The sequence below is a fragment of the Mustela erminea genome, chromosome 3, assembly GCF_009829155.1.
Source record: "Mustela erminea isolate mMusErm1 chromosome 3, mMusErm1.Pri, whole genome shotgun sequence".
Classification (NCBI taxonomy): Eukaryota; Metazoa; Chordata; class Mammalia; order Carnivora; family Mustelidae; genus Mustela; species Mustela erminea.
Genome location: NC_045616.1, coordinates 64,412,618 through 64,433,474, shown reverse-complemented (window position 1 = coordinate 64,433,474; position 20,857 = coordinate 64,412,618). Strand labels below are relative to the sequence as shown.

The following is a 20,857-nucleotide window of genomic DNA, read 5'->3' as shown; positions in this document are numbered from 1 at the left end:
AACTACTTTTATCAGTAAGGTTTGTCCGAACAGAACCAACAGAATATGTCTAGATGGAGACATTCGAAGGAATGACTGTGGAGACTTGAGGAATCCAAAGTCTGATGCAGGTGGGGGACTGGCAGACTAGAGACTCAGGAAATAGTTGAGTCTGTGTCTAAAGGCAGTCTGCTGGGGAACCAGGAAGAACAGATTTTGCATCAGAAGCTGTAAGGCAGACCGCGGGCAGAATTCCTTGTTGCTTAAGATAGGTCAATCTCTGTTCTATGAAAGCATTCAACTAATTGGATAAGGCCCAACCACATCATGAAAGGTATTTGGCTTTACTCAAATTCTACCTGTTTAAATGACAATCTCATTCAAAAAGTACCTTCACAGAAACATCCAGAATAATGCTTAACCAACTATCTGAGCACTGTGTCTCAGCCAAGCTGATAAATAAAAGTAACCTTCATACCACCCCAATGATAACTACCCTTAGTTATCATAATATATATATCATATATGTATATCATAAATGTTATACTATTTATACTAAGGTATTTTTTTAAAGATTTAATTTATTGAGAGAAAGGGAGAGAGAGTGTGCACAAACAGGGGGAGGAGCAGAGGCAGAGGAAGAGAGAGAATCTCCAGCAGTCTCCCCACTGAATGTGGAGAGCCCAATGTGGAGCTCAATCCTAAGACTCCAAGATCATGACTTGAGCCAAAATCAAGAATCAGACCTTTAGACAACAAAGCGACCCAGGTCCTCCCATACTGAAGTATTTTAGTTATATTTCTACACTGTGCTCCTAAGGTTAGATTAAGCTCCCATAACAAATGCTGACCCCCTAAAATTCCAGGGCTTAGAAGAGTAAGTTTATTGCTCTCTCATAACAAAAAGCCAAGCATGAGGACTCCAGTCCAGCTGCTGTCTGCTGCATGACATCACTGAGAGACTGAGTCCCATGGCAGTTCTGCTGTCTGATGGACCAGCTTCCAAAGCTGCTGTAGCCACTGAAGCCCTCAGGTCTGGAGCAGCAGTGTGGTCTCTAGGGGTTCTCCTGGCCAGGTTGAGGAGGAGCCCATGGCACCAGGAGAGAAATGGGAGAATGCCATGTGGCTGTGTCCTCAGGCAGGATGGGATGGCTAGTGGCCTCTGCCACACTCACACAGTGTAATACCTGATGTTACGAGAAAGAAGAAGTGCCACCTGTATACGACCTGCACATTAGTATGCCCCCTTTCATTTTCTTCAGAGCATGTACTTCTCTTCAAAAGTAGCTTATTCACTTAATAGTTTACTTATCTGGTTTGTAAGATGGAGACAAAATGATGGTTCAGAGAGTGGGCTCTGGGTCAGGCTGCATGGGGTCTTTTGTGTGTGACCTTGAGCAAGTTGTTTAACTCTTGGAGTCTGTTTTCTGCACATGTCCCTAGCTCTTAGGAACACTGTCATCTGATGGCTCTTCAGCTGCTGAGAGCTGGCCTTGCCCAGGGTCACACCCCCCCCTTAGGGGAATCTAATATGCACTGACCATTCAGGGGCATGGCGGATATAAAAACCTTGCCCCCTTGTCTCAAAGGGGACAACTGTGAAATGCCTTTCCAGCTTCAGAGCTCCCTCAGGGATCTGTAGAGACCTTAGCTGCAGCTACCTAGCTTTGCAACCCTTCCCTCTGTCCTAGTCCCATGGCCTTCACTCCCCACAGCTGTGGATCCCCCCCATAAACTTCCTGCACATACCTTCCCATCTCAAAGTCTGATTCCTGGAGAATTGACCCAAGGCACAATCTCGTAGTCTTGTGAGGATTCAAGGATGCAAGCCTTGTAAAGCACTCAAAACAGAGCATGGTGCCCAGTGAGCAATTCAATGAACGTTCATTCTGTTTGCGCAATGAACAATGTTTTGTCCATTTTCTAAATAGAAACAGAAAACAAGAGAACTTAAGAGAACATTACTGCCTAAACTTATCTCTGCCTAACTTATATCGAGAACACAATTAAAAAGAGTAGGCAGAGTTACTGTAATATTTTAGCACCATTACTTTTTATAACCAGAAAACTATCACATGTGGTTTCTGGCTGCAAACTGTGCAAGAGAAAAAAGCATGAAATCAACAACCGCATATACCGAAGCCTTTCATTTTGCCCTAATTTTAGACCAATTATGTGATTCTTCAGAGCAAGGGAGTGAACACTGAGATGAGACAGGCAGTGTTATACCCCCTCCCAACGTCTTTCTGAGAAACCTAAGAGCTGTGTTTGATTTCTTACGTTTCCCCTCGACTCTGACTCTTGCTGCCGATGGAGCGGGTTGGTACAGAATCCCTTCTATCTCTGCAGCCTCACTAGCACTCAGGTGACAGACACACAAATATCTGGGATGCCCTCCGCATTTCCCAACCCCTATGGCAACTGCCTCACCCTTGAGCCTGCTGGTTTCTTCCTTGGAGCACCACCTCTACTCTCCACCCTGTTCTCTGTGGGCTTTTATTTTTCCTAGTAGTGTGCTGTAGTCTGTGAATAGGAAATTAAATTCAGAGTCTAAATTCCACCAGTGATTTTAAAATAATTGGCCCCGGACCACTCATAGCAACTCTTGAAAAACAATCACCGAAGGAGGTCGTTTGCCAGCTCCCAGGTACTGAGGGTGCTCTCAGATACGCCTTTGCATTTATTTCCCTTCCATGCAAATATGCATACAGCCCACAAGGAAAGAGGCACAATTACCAGCCTCAACCAGATCAATCTCTGTAAATTGAATGTCAAAGAAACATCCGGGGAAGTCATAATTTACATGTAGCCCACTCATCTCCCCTTTTCAGATGGACTACATTAATTCACAGGCGAGAATAACCTTCTCAGAGACACACATTTACATATACATAGAGGAGAGTGGAAAATAATTGTGTTCCTCTGAGAAAAAAGATTGCTTTCTACCTTTTTGTGGGTCAGCCCTAACATTGCTTTGAAAATTACATCCGTGGAAAGGACACTTGGAAAGGCAATGGTATTTTTACAAGCACTGTTCAAATCACTCACAAGTGCCTTCACGTTTTCCCTTCTTAGGAGTACACCTTGCTTAATTTTAGTATACGTTATCCCTCAATGACAATGTATCATGTGGACAACTTTCGTTCTAAACTGGCTTCTGAGAACATTTCTCCTCTGAGAGTCTTAAGTAAAGATTGTACATTAAATGGTTTTATAAAAGACCCGGAATAAAGACTATTATCCACATGTAATATTCACTTGCACCGTGTCTCATGATCGATTGACATAAAGCAGTTTATTGGTCAATATCATCGGCCAAGGGCAGAGACGGAGGTCCAGTTCCAGCCATCTGGAAATCTGTTATCACAGGGCTAATGCACGGGTGTTTCACTCTAGAGATCTGGTTTCAGTTTCATCAGTTAAAAGTGAGTTGGGTGATCTTCTTTTACCCACATTAGAGAACCATTATGCAGTTTAGCCTACAGACACACACACCACTGGTCACGGGCATCCATTTACAAGGCAGCCTCTGGGAAAAGTCCAGTCTCCTCTCCATGCCTCCATCATTGATCATTTAGTCCCTGCTTAGGCTGACCCTAGGCAAAAAGCATGATGTAGACAGAGTTAGATGGGATGAATCTTAGTCTATTAGTCAGTGGCATAGAATGAAGAAATAGAAGAGTGGAAGAAGGGACAAAAGACCTGTCCTAGCCCCAGCTGGGCTTGAGCACATCACAGGTTTTCTGTGGTTCATTACCTTCATCCGTAAAATGCGGGTAACGATCACCCCTCCATCTTGAGTGCTCTCGGAGGATCAAAAGAGCTCGTGGCTATAAATGCTATCAATTATTTGCAAGTAACAGGATGACTACTACTATCATTTTTGCCCTCATTTTTATTTACATTTTCCACATGCCCTCCCCCATTTACAGAATCCTAGTGCCCTCCTATTACTTCTGCTTCTCCCCAGACCAGGTGGTTAGCAATCCTACATCCTGAGACTTTACCGACCCCTCTATCCAGTAATGATTTCCCTGTTGTTTCCTCTTCCCACAAGGTGTGATCTCTGCTAGATGACAAATAATCTAGCAGAGAACCTGATACTCCTTGTGCTCTCCAGGGAAAGTGCTGCCCCATCCAACACTTATGAGACACCCTGAATTTTCCAGAGAAATTTCAACATTGACACAAGATGATTAGGAGCTCACAGCAGTGAAGATAGAACTTTTATCAATTCTTAAACCTCAAGGAGGGCATGGTGACTCAGTCAGTCTCCTGCTGGGCACCAAGCCCAGAACATCCAGGGCCAGCCTGAAGGAAATAAAGTTGGCTACCATACGTCTGCATCCAAACTCATGTGACTTTCCTATATCTCTAAACCATAAGGAACTCTGTAGATGTACAGCTCACCTGTGATTCTAAGACACAGGCCTCAGTTTAGAACTTCTTCCCAGGGCCAAATGGGACATTTTTCTCTCTACTGTTAATCTCTCTACTCCTCTCATGTCACCTCAGGTATGTCAGTTGGCTAAACTGGAATCAAAGGCTCAATTAAGCTAGCTCTAAACTATCCACTGCTGGATTATTAATGAATATATACTTAAAAAAAAAAAAAACGCAAATAGTGTTCTCCACATATCTATCAGTGTTTCTGGGTCACTTTCCTTCAGCCACAATTTAGTTTCCTCCCAGGAAATGCAAGCTGGGATTCATTTGGTCTTGAACACAATCATTAGATAACCACGCTGCTCTCAAATCACATCAAGGTAACTATCCATCTAATAAAATGAAAATGTTTTCATATAAAAACCTGCGTGGAATATCCATGGTTACTGTACTCCTACCCCTCCAACCTGCACCCCCCAGGAAGAATCAAGATCATCCTATGAGCGCAGAGGTCTTGGAACAAAAATACACAACTCTCCAACTCCCTCACTTCAGCTGTACTTACCCACACCTTCCTAATCTGTATTTTGCAAATGACATCATTCTTAATCTGTTCTTGTAAAAGAAATGAGGAAAATACTACCAGGAGTAAACTGAAGGGTTTAGGGCCTGGTGAGGAAGTAGATGATGGGGTCAGGTTCAGGGGCTAGGGAGGGGTTGGTACAGGAACCAAGAGAAGAGTAGATATTAGGGCTGCTCCTGCATGTGATGACTTGATAGATTTTTAAGCACCAGGGATAGTCCCCTACTCTGAATCTGCCTCAGTGGAGGGCTTGATTGAGTATCAGAAAATCCATAAATAATGGGGAGCCTATTCAAAATTCAGATTATACATCTCCCCCCCAGCAATGGATCAATAGGTCTGGATTTGGGGCTGGGTTTGGTTTTGGTTTGGTTTGGTTTGGTTTAGTTTGGTTTGGTTTGGTTTGGTTTTAACGGCACAAGTTACTCTGAAGCAGGTGGCCGGAGAACCTCACCTTGAGTTCTAACTAGTGACTTCATTTTTTAATGAAATAAAGCAAAATGTAAATGAACAACTTTGAAATGAAGGCACTGGGCTTTATGAATGGGGATCCCCCATGCAGGTGTGAGCCCAGGGGAAGGTGTGTGTGAAGATCCTGGAAGAGAAGGGTGTAGCTTGAGAGAATTCATTCAGCTGACATGGGACAGGCACACTACATGTCTGCATAAAAGGAGGCATTATAGTGCTTAATCACTACCTCTCCAACGTTTTAAAAATGTAGTCTATGATCCCTGATTGCTTGAAAACCTAGGGAAAGTTGTTGAAGAGCAATACCCACAAATCATAGCAATCAATGGCTGTGAAGAATGACTTTATCTGGCCTCCAAGTGAAATGATACAAACATATCTCCCAATTTTATATGAACATCATTTCCATATCTTTATTTACTCCCTCAAATAGAAACAGTGTTTATAGTGTGGTTTGTGTTATGTAAGGAAGGGATACTTAAAAGAGCCCCCAATTTCTGTTAATATAAAATATAAATATAAATATAAAATATAAATATGTTAATATAAAATAAATATCCACTCTATTCTGGCCATCTCAAGACAGTATTTCAGCAGTGATTTTTGTTTTAGAGAAACTCGATTTTGAAAGCTATTTTCAATATTCCAGAAAGGAAATCTTCCATTTCTCTAAGACCATATAGTTCAATATTAAATACCTGGAATTATTTGAGTACGTTAAAAATCTTCTGGAAAGATGTAAGCAAAAATAACAGCAGAAGTCCTTGATAGCAAAATGGCTGGGGAAATCTCACTTCAGAGGAATATCTGACACTTCAGCTATATCCTGGCAACTAAAGGTGGCTTCGTCAAGAGTCAAATTCACTTCAGAATTAAAAGCCTTTATAAATGTTCTGCTCCAGAATTATCTCTGGAAGCACAAATCGCTGCATCTGCCATTGAATCACATGCAATGTCAGGTTGAATTTTTGTTTTTTAATGATTTTATTTTGGTCTCACAAAAAGAAAAAATAAGGCAAGAAAGATAGCACAAGAAAGAGAAGCTGTCAGAAAACTGAGCACATTCCAAAAACCAAATAAGCTGTCTCCCCAAAAAAGCATCACTTTCTTTGTTGTTTATCATATGCTGAAGTGATTTGCATGTTGTTATTTCAGGTGGAACTTTCCATTGCATTTTCATTCTCTCAAGAGCCAGTTGCTACCCCCTCTTCTGTCTATCTCGTTGTTATGGAAACGATGTTATATAGTAGGACACAGAGCAAAGGTAACAAGGCTTTAGGTAGCAATATTAACAAAGGAATCATCTAGAAAGAATGTGGAAACTCCTCTCCATCAGGCAAAAAATATATTGAAAAAATTGCCTACACTTATAATCTGCCCTCAAAGAATAATTATCTAGCAATAAAGGTACTATCTTTGTTCAACTGATTTTATTTTTTAAACCCAGAATAACATGATATAATGGTATAGCTTGATATTTATTTACTTTCTTGTATTCTCGATGCTAAGATTGGTTTAGGAGGTGCCTGGCTGGCTCAGATGAGAGAGGATGCCACTCTTGATCTCTGGGTTGTGAGTCTGAGCCCCATGCTAGGGGTAGAGTTTATTTTTTTTAAAAAGGGGTGGAGGAAGATTGGTTTAAAATTTGCCATGCTAACTTGGCAGAAAACATTTTCACATTCCTCAAGCTCATAGAGAAGTCTCCATGGCTCAAGTTTTCAAAAGCAGCAGTTAAATTAGAACCCATGATCCGTTTTGAAATGAGCATGTGACCTTAGACAAGTCTCTTGAACTCTAAATCTTTGTTCCCTCCTCTGGAAAATAAGATGATACCGCTTATGTCACGAACTTGTATAAAGATTGGATCTAATGAAAAGTTTGGCACATGATAGGCCTTCCATAAATGCTCAAATGGAGACATTGTAACTGAGTTCCTCAGCACACACCAACCAAATGAAGGAGATGGTTTGGAGAATCCTAGTGGGTGGCAAGACAGTTGGGAGAAAAAGAATCCAGGCGCAGCCTCAAAATTTCTGTGAATAATCCATAAAGTGGGTTATCCACACAAGCAAGCATTGGCTCTACATGGAAAGAGCTTCCCCCATGTACTCAAGATAAAGGGCCTGGTGGACACGATAATTCCAGGCTGTGGCTTGACACTGAACACTGGCAATGCTAGCTTTCCCCACAAGCTCAACTATTCAGAGCACAGAAATATCATGTTATAATATCCACCCTGTGGCAAAAGCGATCTGAGAGCAGTGAAAACTCCTCCCTTCTTCTCTCCACCAGAGCCCAGACTGCTAAATATTTGGTGCCAGTGGTTAAGGTTGATTCCATTTCCAGAAATGCAATGTAGCTGGAAAATGTTTTTTCTCATAGTGGAAAAAGTGTACACGGTTATGTATCTCTTCAACAAATACAGGAAATTGTTATGCTACATATAGAAACTGACCTTAATGCAATGTAAAGCACACAATTTACCAAGCCCCACACAGGAAATAAAGGCCGTGTTGCTACTATCAAGTGAATTTATCACATTTCCCATTATCATTTGTGATTACTGGCTATCGTGAAAAGTGGTCCCTTTTCTATGAGTGTAGCTAGGTGATTTTAGAGTTGTTCTGGATATATAAATTTAAGTTTGTTAATATAAGTCCTTTCAATGCAATTCCTTTAATTATTTTACAAAAAATGAGAAAATGAGCTTTAAACTTTTGTTGCTTTCTATTTTTACCGTGTTAAATAAGTTGGTGACCCTAACATTAGGAATTCATTCAAAAGGTTTAAATAAATCACACAAAGCTCCATTTCTTTTTTTATCCAGGCTCAAGAAATCTACTTTCAATTTAAGTTAACACTCTTTGCAATAAAACCTCCATTTCCAGGTAGTTATAATGAGTCCTAGAATGAATGTGGTAGGCTTTTTAGTGTATTACCTTGAGTAATCCTCACAACCACCCTAGGAGGTAGATATTTTGTTATTTTACAAAGGAACTAAGGTTGGGAGAAGCTCACTCATCTGCTTAAGGCCATAAAACTAAAAATTTCTAGAACCAGGATCCATCTTTCTATTCCAACCCAATTCTTTCAATTCTTCTTTCCAGTTCTTCTAACACTTAGATACCTAACTGAACTTCTCTATAAGTTGGAAACCAACTCTTCTAGAAACTCTAAGAGTCACCCTAACTTGGTCTTCGATTGTCATGGTGATACATTATTTTTAACTCCATTAAAGTCTATGACAGTGGCTCCAACTCTGGGGAGCTTTTTTAGTACAGATGTGTAGCCTCCACTCCAGCAACTTTAATAGAACATCGGTTAGGACCAGGCATCTTTTATATAGTTTTAAAGTTCCAGATGATTATAATGTGTAGCCAAGACTGAAAACCACAGCTTTAAAATACAACATCCTATTGAACCTAGGAAGTCATAGATCGTAAGTGACACCTTATGTCCCAAATGTTAAGATGGGAACAAAGTTGAAATGGTATCAAGACACCAGGAATTGTGCCACCCATCTCAGTTCCAGGGTTGTTAAAATATGAACAAACATACATTTCAGAATCATTAAAAGAGAGCACAACACATAAGATGAGGAAAAGTAAGACATGTTCTTGGGCTACTAAATTACATAAAACAAACAAGTGAGTAAAATGACCTCGAAAGTAAGGTTTTTATATAAGGCTTTGTGGTATTTTCCATTTGTACCCAACATTTATTGCTTGTCTCCTTAATACAGAAGGTGAGAACCATACAGTGCATCATCCCCACAAAGGTTTGCGCTGCCCATCAGCCTGTCACACACCAGCTGTCCAGAGGTAGAGGCAAAAGATTATAAGCAAACTCTTTCAACTCAGGTAGAGCCCACTGGGGGGTGAGAATCCAGACTGACCGCCCATCCTGCCCCCTCCTCAGAGCTCAGGAGACTTTCCTGCAACTTCCCCAGCACCTGCTCCTCCCTCCCGGCCCCCACAGAGATCAGCAACCGATTATTCAGTTTTCTATCTCATACAAACAAATGTGGACAGAGAGTAAAAAGGAAGACAGGTTAAATGAACATTTGCATTCCTTAATTCATATTTTTTTTGTTGTTTGTTTTTCTTAAAGATTTTTTTTATTTATTTGACAGTGAGAGAGAGAACACAAGCAGGGGGAGTGGGAGAGGGAGAAGCAGGCTTCCCGCTGAGCAAGGAGCCCCGACGAGGTGGGGACTCGATCCCAGGAACCTGGGATCATGACCTGAGCCAAAGGCAGACCCTTAATGATTGAGCCACCCAGGCTGCCCCCCCTTAACCCATATATAACAGAATAATATGGAGCCATTTAAAATCATGTGGTAGAATACAAATCTAGTATTCTAGCAAAATTCTCACAATGCATAGTTAAGTAAAAAATTAAAGATGCAAAACAAGAATCAAGACTGGAAGAATTACACAAAATATTACTGCATCAGAATGTTGTGATAACAGTTTTTATTTTCTTTATACATTATTTTTCAAATTTTTATAGCAAACATATGTTAAAAATCAGAAGTGTTGGGGCACCTGGGTGGCTCAGCGGGTTGAGTGTCCAGCTCCTGGTTTCAGCTCAGGTTATGATCTAAGGGTCACAAGATTGAGCACCCCCCATTGGGCTCTGTGCTCAGTGCAGAGTCTCCTGGAAAGATTCTCTCTCTCCCTCTCCTTCTCCCTCCTCCTCTGTTCTTCACCCCTTCATGCTTGCACACACACACTCTCTCTCTCTCTCTCTAAAATGACTTTTATTTTTAATCTCAGAAAAAGTGTCACACATATGGAGTAATTGTGGTTACGATACAAATTAGAATAACAACATGGAAAATTCCTAAGAGCCAATAATAAATAAGAAGTAAAAGAATATAAAATTGTAAATATCATAAAATGAAAAGTCTTTTTATCAAGCATAGATGAAAAAGAGTAGTAAAAGGAAAAATACCAGAATATTATTATCTCAGATCATTTTTTTTTTTTTTAAAGATTTTATTTATTTATTTGAGAGAGAGACAGTGAGAGAGAGCATGAGCGAGGAGAAGGTCAGAGGGAGAAGCAGACTCCCCATGGAGCTGGGAGCCCGATGCAGGACTCGATCCCGGGACTCCAGGATCATGACCTGAGCTGAAAGCAGTCGTCCAACCAACTGAGCCACCCAGGCGCCCCAATCTCAGATCACTTTTAATACCTAATTATTTAATATTACTCTTTTTATTCCTAATTGTTTTATGAGAAAGTATGGCTTTAAATTTTCAAGCATATAGAAACTATCACATCACATATGGAATTAAGATTTGTCATATTTAGAACTGCCCTATGACCCAGCAATAGCACTACTGGGTATTTACCCTAAAGATACAAACGTAGTGATCCAAAGGGGCACGTGCACCCGAATGTTTATAGCAGCAATGTCCACAGTAGCCAAACTATGGAAAGAACCTAGATGTCCATCAACAGATGAATGGATCAAGAAGATGTGGTATATATATACAATGGAATACTATGCAGCCATCAAAAGAAATGAAATCTTGCCATTTGCGACAACATGGATGGAACTAGAGCATATCATGCTTAGCGAAGTAAGTCAAGCGGAGAAAGACAACTATCATATGATCTCCCTGATATGAGGAAGTGGTGGTGCAACATGGGGGCTTAAGTGGGTAGAAGAAGAATCAATGAAACAAGATGGGATTGGGAGGGAAACAAACCATAAGTGACTCTTAATCTCACAAAACAAACTGAGGGTTGCTGGGGGGAGGGAGGTTGGGAGAAGGGGGTGGGATTATGGACATTGGGGAGGGTATGTGCTTTGGTGAGTGCTGTGAAGTGTGTAAACCTAGTGATTCACAGACCTGTACCCCTGGGGATAAAAATATATGTTTATAAAAAATAAAAAAATAAAAAAAAAAGATTTGTCATATTTAATTCAGGACTCTCTGTTTTTAAGGAATAAAATATAAGTACGGCTAAAATATAACACTCCTCCATTCTCCCCCTTTTATTTAGAGGTAGCCACCATTCCATAATTCATATTATTAATTAAATGCATGTTGTAGAACTTTTGCCACTTATCTATGTATGTATAAACCACATTTACTATATTTTAATGTGCCAAGCAGTATCATATTATACATGTCCTTTTGTGGTTTTTTTCCCCTTGTTTTTTTGACATGTTAATATGTAGCTCTAACTCATTGTTCTTAACTACCGTACATTATTCCATTATCTGAATCCCCCACAACCTATTCATTCCTTTCGTTCACTGTCCCTCCAACCTCAGTGAACGTCAGAGTCACGTAGCAGCCCCACAGTACAATGCCTCCATGAACGAGCAAGGCTTTGTGCCACTTTAACTTTACCATGGACACTAACATTCAAATTGCACAAAAATTTTATATGATATGAAACATTATGTGTCGTGAATATTTTCAAGCTTCTAAAATTGTAAACTAAGCAGAAACGGACAGGTAGCTGGATTTTCCCCGGGGGGCTGGCTGAGGCGGCAATTGGTCAAGCCCCCACTCTCGCCAGCAGAGAGTTAGGTCATTTCTACTTCTTTTGCTGTTACAATGTTCCTTGAGCATTTATGAGAGAGTCTTACAGGAAATACTTAGAAGTGAAATAACCGATTCACAGAGGAGAGGCATCTCCCAACTTTACTGGGAATTACCAATTTGCTCTACAAAGTAACAGCACAAAACCTACCATCCACCAACAACGAGTATGAGTTTCTGTTTTCTTCCATCCTTGAGCATACTTGGTTTCAGCAGGTCTTTTGATGTTTGTCCATCTGGTGGACACGGAAAGGCACCTCACTGCTCTTTTATTTTGCCTGCCTTTCCTTTCCTGCCTTCACTTTCACAATAATAGAAAAGGAAGAGAACGCCAGTCTCATTATTCAGGAGTCGCTTGCTCCAAAGTTCGTCAATATAATGGAATTTCCTACCCAGGTCCAAAGCAGCAGCTCACTGGTGCTGGAATTCCTCTCTCTCCCCTTCCTGCGTCATTAGCACACTGGCAAAACTGGAAATTCAGTTTCTCTTAGACTAAACAAGAGAAGTGCCCTGACGTACAGACTTGTTGACTTCTCTCTCCAAATGAACAGGGTTATGGTCTCAAGAAAGTGGTTCCAGGCGTTCCTTTCCCTAAAGCTCTCCTCTCTGAGACATGAATAATGCTTTTCTTAGAAATGCCCTCCTGTTCTGCTTACTCATACTCTGGTGTTAGGTCACCCAGGAAATGAGATAATAAAAATACTGAAATTAGTGAAAAGCATTTGTGATACTAAACAAATAAAGCATCTTGAGTCTTTCAGAAGAAAATCAGCAGAGCAAATTTTTTCCTACTGTGACAACTAACGAGGCCACCTTCTAAAACTGTGTTCCTCGCTCTGTCTGTCAACTATTTCATTCCCAACCTGTGCCTTGAGAGTCACATGGGTTCTTTTTTCCAGCTGTCAGTGGGACAGTGAGATGACACTCAGCCACATCCCAGCTTCTCTAAACCTTTCACTCAGTTTCCCATTCTGAAACTAGGAAATCAGATTATATCAAGCAAATGTGAGGGGACCCAATGGGCTCTTTGACTAGAATCCCAAATTACACATATTAGGTTAACTACAATTAGTCTCAGATCTCCTTGTTTCTTCCTTCTCTTCCCTTATGTTTTCAACATTGTCTCAAGCTGCTTTCTTATGGTGATACTTACTTACTCAATGAGAATATCATAAATGAAGGAAACTGAGTTGAAAGCTTTTAAAATCTTCATCTCATCATCTAATGACGTGACTAGTGTTTATGAGCAGCCTGACCCCAGCTGATTCACTCTCTTAATCTTTGGCTGCCATACAATTTGAATATGAAACCCAAAATCTACAGGGTGGGTATTTTCCTGCCTCGGTGAAGGGAAAGGTTTTAAGGCTACTCCTGGTAGCCTGCAAATCATCAAAAACCACATTCAAATGATGGTTTTTGTCCCCACAGCTTTGAGCATTCCGAGTTTTTCATCACTCCATGGATCCAGATAGAGCCACTGAAGTTAAATATGGCTGGGAAGAGAAAGATGAGACAGGAAATGAAAGAGCTTCTCCAGTCTCCGCAGAAATGTCGGCTCTTGGACGGACGCCTTCATCACCCTGTGCCTCACCAGCAGCCATAAACGTGAGAGCCTTCCAGTGATAGGAGATTCATCCTTCCATCTATCCACCCAGTTATCCATCCATCAAATTCCTCCACCTCTCCCATGCCTCAGCATCTTGCCAAGCATTCTTTCCCATCTCTACACCTCCAGTCTTCACGGGGGTCCCCGTGTCAATGACCCCACTGTCAAAGTACTGGCTTACTTGCATCAGTGGAAGATTCTTGAGTCACATGTCATTACTCAAACTGGATGAAGCAAAGACCCACAGGTAGAAATTTAGAGGTCAAAAGAATGTCATCAGCATTTGAAATCTCAACTCTCCACTGTGTGGTCTTCATTCTCAGCTTCACCTTAGGGAGCCCCCAGATACAGGTCTTTTGCATGGTAAACCAAGCCTCAGTCTCAAACTTTTTTTTATCAGGAAACCCAAGATCAGCTAGCTCCCTTTCTGTTCTGCAATGCCTTCAGCCTCATGTGATTCCTCACTTTCCTCAGGCAGAGAAACAGCTCTTAGGAAAATGGCCAGGAATGAGTCATAGCTCAAGACAGGGGGTGTGGGTTATAATCTCAACTCTGTTACTTCTCTGTTTTGTGTTCTTGAACAATTTGGTTTTTTTCTCCCTGGGCCTCAATTTCCTAATCTGGAGAATGTCATGATCTCTGTGAAGCTTTCCCCAAGCAAGTGCCCCTCCCTTACTTGAACTAGTCACTTCTTCCCCAAATACTCACAACACACTGTCCTGCATTTATCCTGACATACCACATCCTAGAGGAGTAGCTCCTGGAAAGCAGAAATTTCTCTTGTAGCCCTAGGCCAGGACACAGTAAGTATAGAATATCTCCTTCACTGGTATGATCAGGAGATCCCCATAGCTCTCCTGATCTTTGAAATCACATGATTAACCTGGTCATTCTACCCCAAGCTGGATTTATTCCTAACTGGCTGGACCAATGCCCTCTGCATTCTTTCTTTCTCTGAAGCAGCTCTCAAAACCCAGTCTCTATCTTTGAGCTTTTTCAGACTAACTGACCTCTTCCATCTTCACAACAAATTTAGGTCCCTCTGCGTTACTCACTGCATGCCATATGACCCCAGGTAGTCTTTCTTTTTGCTGGTGTGCTCTGAAAATGCCATTATTGTGACCCAATCTTGCCAGTCTTTCCATTTTCAAGCCTCCAAGCCTGATGATTGCAGAATCATCTTGGCTTGCAAGGTGCCAGAAATCAAGGGCTGTCGATCCATCTAGACAGTGCCCCAAGCATACAGCTGTCTCATAAATGCTTTTAGGGATAATGAATGGTAATGACATTCACATTGATTATGTTATAATATTCTGCAGCGTATGTTCCAGATGAGCACAAGGGTCAATTTAAAAAGCCCAATTCAGTGATGATCAGTGGAAGACGGCACCTCACAAATATGGGAGGGGGCTTGTATTTGGAAAGAACATATTCAATATGATCATATTATGTTACATATTTAGAAAATGTAAAACAACAACAACAACACATTATTTGAAACACAAACTAGGGACGCCTAGGTGGCTCAGTCAGTTAAGCATCTGCCTTTGGCTTGGGTTATGGTCCCAGGGTCCTGGGCTCAAGCCCTGAACAGACATCAGGCTCCCTGTTCACTGGGGAACCTGCTACTCCCTCTCCCGCTGCCCCTCCCCCCCACTGCCAGCGCTCCTTGTGCCTCTCTTAAATAAATAAAATCTTAAAAATTTCTTAAAAACATTTAAAACACAAACTATAACTTTGATTCATGGGTACTTGACCTATTAATCCTTCTTATCTTCACAAGCCTACCTTTAATCAGGTGTGGCTACTCAAGTTCAAGGAGGTTAAGTTAGTTCTTCAGGATTGGTTAAGAACCAACAGAGATAGGATTTGAATTCAGGGCCCGTCTTTATTCACCTACACTGTGTCTCCATGAAAGAGGCAGCAAGGAGGACGGCCCCTGACCTTACCTGGCTTTATACTTTGTCATTCTCCCACCTTGATGGATCTAAATGGTAAAGGGCCCTGTAGTCTCCTTGGAGAGATCATTAAAACTTGATCCTACATCATGGGGTGAGCCAGACTTTCTAATAATCAATAAAAAATTCTCTAGGCACTAGAGATCTACTGACACCCAGTCTCACAGAACAAGAACTAAAGCCCATCTCCTTCCTTATGCTGAAGAGTCAATGTGCCTCTAGTTTCTCCCCAGGAAAACGAAATGGGAGGAATGATAGGGCAGTTCAGGTTATCTCACAAGGCTTTGCTGATTGGCCTCTGAAAGGCTGAACAGCCAATCTATACTTTCTGTTTTTAAGATTTTATTTATTTGTTTGAGAGATGTGCGAGTGTGCGCACTCCAGCACACAAGCGGGGGAACAGCAGAGGGAGACAGAGAAACAGACTCCCTGCTAAGCAGGGAGCCAGATGCAGGGCTCGATCCCAGGACAGAGGCATCATGCCCCGAGCTGAAGGCAGACACTGAACCAACTGAGCCACCCAGGAGCCCTTCAGTCTATACTTCTCAACACCTTCTATGTACTGAGCATGTTGCAGACCTATATTACTATTTAGTATTTCCTTACAATGAAGTTGTTAGCTCCTCCAGTGGCCTGAAGTACAGTTCTATTTCACTCCCAGTGATCTGATACTATCATTTGCATAAGCAATTGCATTCTCACAAACATCCCAGCATTGTGTTCCCACCTTTGTGACTGGCAGTTTAAGTCTCATTTCATGTCACATTTTGGGTAATGATTTTTGGAGAGCAGCTTCAATCATCCACTCCTCGATGTTTGGAATCACTTTCAAGAAAAGGCTTTGGGGTGAGATTTCACACTTAACAAATTTAAACACTACCATGAAGGCATAGAAAGCAGAAACAAAAATAGTGTTCAGCACAAATTGGGTCATAAATTCGGGGCAGATACAGAACTGGCCTCAATAAAGACCTTGCTAAGAAAGTTGTAAGCAAAAAGAAAAATGGCACACCACTGAGGTTTTGAAGCGTATGCTCTGCCCTGAATAAAGAAAACCTAAGGTTCTGCTTGGTAGCTTCAATTCTTAAGGACACAGGGATGACGTTTTTGAAACATTTTCTAAAGGGGTTTTGTTCTCAGTAAATTCTTCCAATCAATGCATCTTTCATTTTCCTGCCCTTACAACCTTCTCTACCTGCCTCTCATTTTTCCTCCATTAAAGCTGAATTTGAAGGGCACCTGGCTGGCTCAGTTGGAAGAGTAAGTGACTCTTGATCTCAGGGTCATGAGTTCAAGCCCCACACTGGGTATAGAGATTACTAAAAATAAATAAGTAAATAAACTTTTTTAAAAAACAAACAAAAACAGAATTTGACACTGAGATTTACCACCTCATGAGAGGTCAAAATCCAGTGAGAATAAAGCAACCACATTTCTAAATTTAATTTTTTTTACTATCAATTTTTTAAACTTCTAGTGGAGACTAGTCTAGAAAACCAAGACCCTTCTGATTTGCAAAAAACAGCTTTTGAAAGATAAAAGATTTTCTGAGTTTCAAAAACTTGGTTTTAAATATCAAGTGCTAGAGAGGCACCTGGTTAAGCCTCCAATTCTCAGTTCTCTCTCCCTCTCCCCCAGCCTCTCTCTCTCATATATATATTTCTATAGTATATAGAAATATATAAATATAACGGGGTGCCTACATAGCTCAGTTGGTCGAGCAACTGACTCTTGTTTTCAACTCAGGTCATGATTTCAGGGTAGTGAGATCAAGTCCCATGTGGGATGCTGCACTTAGGACAGAGTCTCCTTGACATTCTCTTCTTTCTCTCCCTCTCCCTCTACCCCTCCCCCACACTCACTCGCTAAATAAATAAATAAAATCTTTTTTAAAAAATCAAGTACTCGCCTTCTGTGTAACCTATATATAAAGTTTACCCATAAATAATAGTTTGGGGGAGGAAAAACTTTCTCTCCACTGGAAAGGGAAGAGATTAAAAAATCTTGGTGGGAGTGGAGTGTTGACAAATGGGGGGACACTAGTGTTCACTGCTAGTCTATTCTGCCCTATCCCACACCTGTCCCAGGCCTGCTTCAAGCCCCACCCCCAAGCCCCACCCACATGTTCTGCCTCACACCTGCTCCAAGGTGTGCCTGAAAGCCGTGCCCATGTGCCTAAATACTCTGAAGGGGTTCCAGAGTAGAGAAGTCTGCTTGAAATCCCAGCACAGCAAGTTTTTCTGAAGGCAGTTCATTGGCCAATGCCCCAGGGGTTAAAGCTGAGCCAGTGATGTGTCCGTAAGGAGTCCCACCACTCTGGCCAAGCAGAGGAAGGGCCAACGTACCAGAAGTGGTCTCCTGGTTGGACCATGGCAGAGGCAGAGTTTGGAGTGGTGCTGGGGGTGTTGGAGGTAGAGGGCTGACAGGAAGAAGCACCTAGACATAACTGCAGAAACTAGGAGAACTGAGGCCAGTGACCTTTAAAGACCACCAGGCCAGGGCTCCTAGGTCGCCCAGTGGTTAATTGTCTGACTCTTGGTTTCAGCTCAGATCATGATCTCAGGGCAGTGGGATTGAGCCCATGTGGGGCTCTGTGCTCACTGTGGATTCTGCTTCAAATTCTTTCTCTCTTCCTCTCCCTAGGCCCCTCCCCACTCATGCTCTCTCTCCCAAATAAATAAAATCTTTAAAAAACAACAACAACAACAAACCGTAAGGCCAATGACATCTCATAGAGTGCCACTCAGAGCCAGAGGATTTCCCTCAACCCATTTTGCAAAGTCTGCCAACATCTCCCATGGGTGAACTCAGATGCTGACCCCAGAGCCAGGGAAGGGGGGCAGCACCCTGCACATGCCTGGATCTAGGCAGGAAATGACTGAGTCATGGCTAACTAGACTATTTCCCTTGAATTGGTAAGATTGAATTTTGTGGGCCCAAGGAGAATAGGATGTAGTGGCAGAGATTAAGTCTGACTGTGAATTTTTACCCATTACATACTACTAAGCTAACAGAAAAATGAAATAAGTCAATTAGAAAAAGACAATTACATATGATCTCACTGATATGTGGAATTTAAGAAACAAAACAGAGGATCATAGGAGAAGAGAGGGAAAAATAAAAGAAAATGAAATCTGAAAGGGAGACAAACCTTAAGGAGATTCTTAATCATAAGAAACAAACCAAGGGTTGCTGGGGGGCGGGGGTGATGGGAATTAAGGAGGGCATGTGATGTAATGAGCAGTGGGTGCTATATATAACTGATGAACTACTAAATTCTACCCCTGAAACTAATAATACACTGCATGTTAATTAATTGCATTTAAATTTTTTTTAAAAATTAACCCAGCAGAAAGTTTAGCCTTCACCAAAAGCAAAATAAATCCAGAAACGGCCGGGGGTTAGGGGGAGGCATGCGGGGAGAGGGCAGGGAGCACAGATACTGCCACCTATTAAGTATGGTATCCTTTTAAACTTCTTCCGCACAAAATAATATAAATATAGTAGTACTAGAAATCCTCTTGGTAATTTAAGCTATAGTCCCGTCAGTGAATACATGTCACCTTTGAAATTTTTGAGGCTATTTAAGGTTCTATTCCAGCAGTTTACTTGAATATTAGAATTATCTTTAAAATTTCAAAATAAATGAGCCGAGCATTTCTTTTTTTTTTTTTTTTTTTTTTTTTTTGGTTTTCGCATTTTATTGACTACAGGGGAGGGGCCTCCTCCGTGTCATAGGGCGTGCTCACAAGTTCTTCAGCCACTCCAAGCTGGGGCCCTGGGGGTCCTGAGGGTGGCTGGGCACATCAGGCATGTTCCCATCATCCCGAACGGGCACTGGATAGTTGTAGGGTGTGACCTGGTTGATCGTGGCGGTGTATTTGGTGAAGGGGCTGAAAGCCGGCAGAATTATAGCGAGGCCCCCGATGGTGAAGGACGCGACCAGCACCGGCTCCTTGGCCCAGGCATCCTTGAGGAAAGTGGCGAGTCTCCCGGCCATCTTGGTCGCAGCGTCGGCGGCAGCTGCCGAGCTGAGCATTTCAAAGTGCTGATCTGATCATGTCAGTTCTCCCCAATTTCCACCTCATGAGAGCAGGAGCTGATCTGCCTTTGTTCACCACTTTTTGAAAGTTCAAGTTACATCACATTGTTTTTATGAAAGAGGTCCTATTTGCACTAAGCAAAAGAAATCAGAAGAGGATTTTTGCTTTTATGAAAAAGGTGGAAAATCTTAAAAAGCGTCTAGCATTTGTTTTGCAATGAGTCCGTGTAGAGGCAGTGGGAGACCTAGGAAGCAAGAGTGGCATCCCCGGTCTCCTTGCCTGGGAGCCCGAGCTGCTCCCTCAGCTCGAGCTGCCAGCACTTTGACCTGTGTCTGTCAATACCTGTGCTTTATCCCAATTTATTTTGTGCATCTGTTAGCAAGATGGGTCCTATGGTACCAGAAAAGTGAGGTTTTTGGGGGGCTCTGGGCACACTCAGAAAGTTTTCCATATAAATTAATGAGAATGGCTTCCTCACTTTACACCACTTTGGCTCATGAAAAGTTTCATGGGAATACTACTTTCTGATGGCAAGGAAAAATCTGTAATCCTAACACCTAGCAGGGAGGGGTGGCACCTAGTAGGTCCTCATTTGTTGGATGAATGCAAAAGTGAATTAACTAATGTGATGAGACAGGTGAATTTCTGACTCATTCTAGCTTTAAATTCTTAAGCTAACTGAGTCACATGTACTTTCTCAGATGAAGGATGACAAAGATCCCCTTGAATTTCAAGTAATTTGACCTGGTGAACCTCTGCAGTAGCTGAGAAATGGCTGCTGTGTTTCTGTTCTATGAATTGCAGGCCTGGGTATCCCAAGTACATTTATACATGCATATTAATCCAGTCTATTTAATACAGTTCTTGATCCCTGAAATCTAATTAACAAAGGCATTACTTTATTGAAAATTTGTGAGTTCAAATTTAGACCAGGGTAAATATTAAGGTAAGATGAGATATAATTCTTTCATGTTGCAATTAAAATGAAAATTTATAGAACTGGGCATGTAAGAAAAAATACATATATAAGTAACATTCTACTAAGGTCAGGTAGTGTGAATGAATACACTTTCTTTCACCCAGGTTGGTCTGTAGAGGAATTACTTTATGTTCGTGATGAAACCTTTTCCCTAAAAAGAGAAGCAAAAACATCAGCTTTTGTTTTCATTCCCTGACCATTTGTTCATCTCTGCATTCTTTGACACACACGTGAATATATTTTATAGATTTAGGACCATCTATAAAACACCTTTCTGGAAGTTCCCACTT

The 20,857-nt window shown here is 41.6% G+C and overlaps 1 protein-coding gene and 1 long non-coding RNA gene across 5 annotated transcripts in view; one reads left to right on the top strand and one right to left on the bottom strand.

Moving 5' to 3' along the window:
• The window catches only part of LOC116586249, a 365,761-nt gene extending 350,651 nt beyond the window's left edge, over positions 1-15,110 (top strand). For all 4 annotated transcript variants that reach the window (XR_004283950.1, XR_004283952.1, XR_004283951.1 and 1 more), the window contains one exon: positions 13,410-15,110. This is a non-coding gene — a long non-coding RNA (uncharacterized LOC116586249). The remainder of the gene's footprint in view (positions 1-13,409) is intronic.
• A 4,125-nt stretch (positions 15,111-19,235) lies between these two features.
• LOC116586248 (NADH dehydrogenase [ubiquinone] 1 alpha subcomplex subunit 3-like) lies at positions 19,236-19,599 on the bottom strand. Its single transcript, XM_032335971.1, has one exon. It carries the CDS (start codon positions 19,582-19,584, stop codon positions 19,291-19,293), a length of 294 nt encoding a protein of 97 aa, XP_032191862.1. The 5' UTR covers positions 19,585-19,599; the 3' UTR covers positions 19,236-19,290.
• Positions 19,600-20,857: the final 1,258 nt, after the last annotated feature.

Excerpts from the sequence above, each read along its gene's own strand:
- LOC116586248 (XM_032335971.1), bottom strand. The coding sequence starts at position 19,584 with ATGCTCAGCTCGGCAGCTGCCGCCGACGCTGCGACCAAGATGGCCGGG.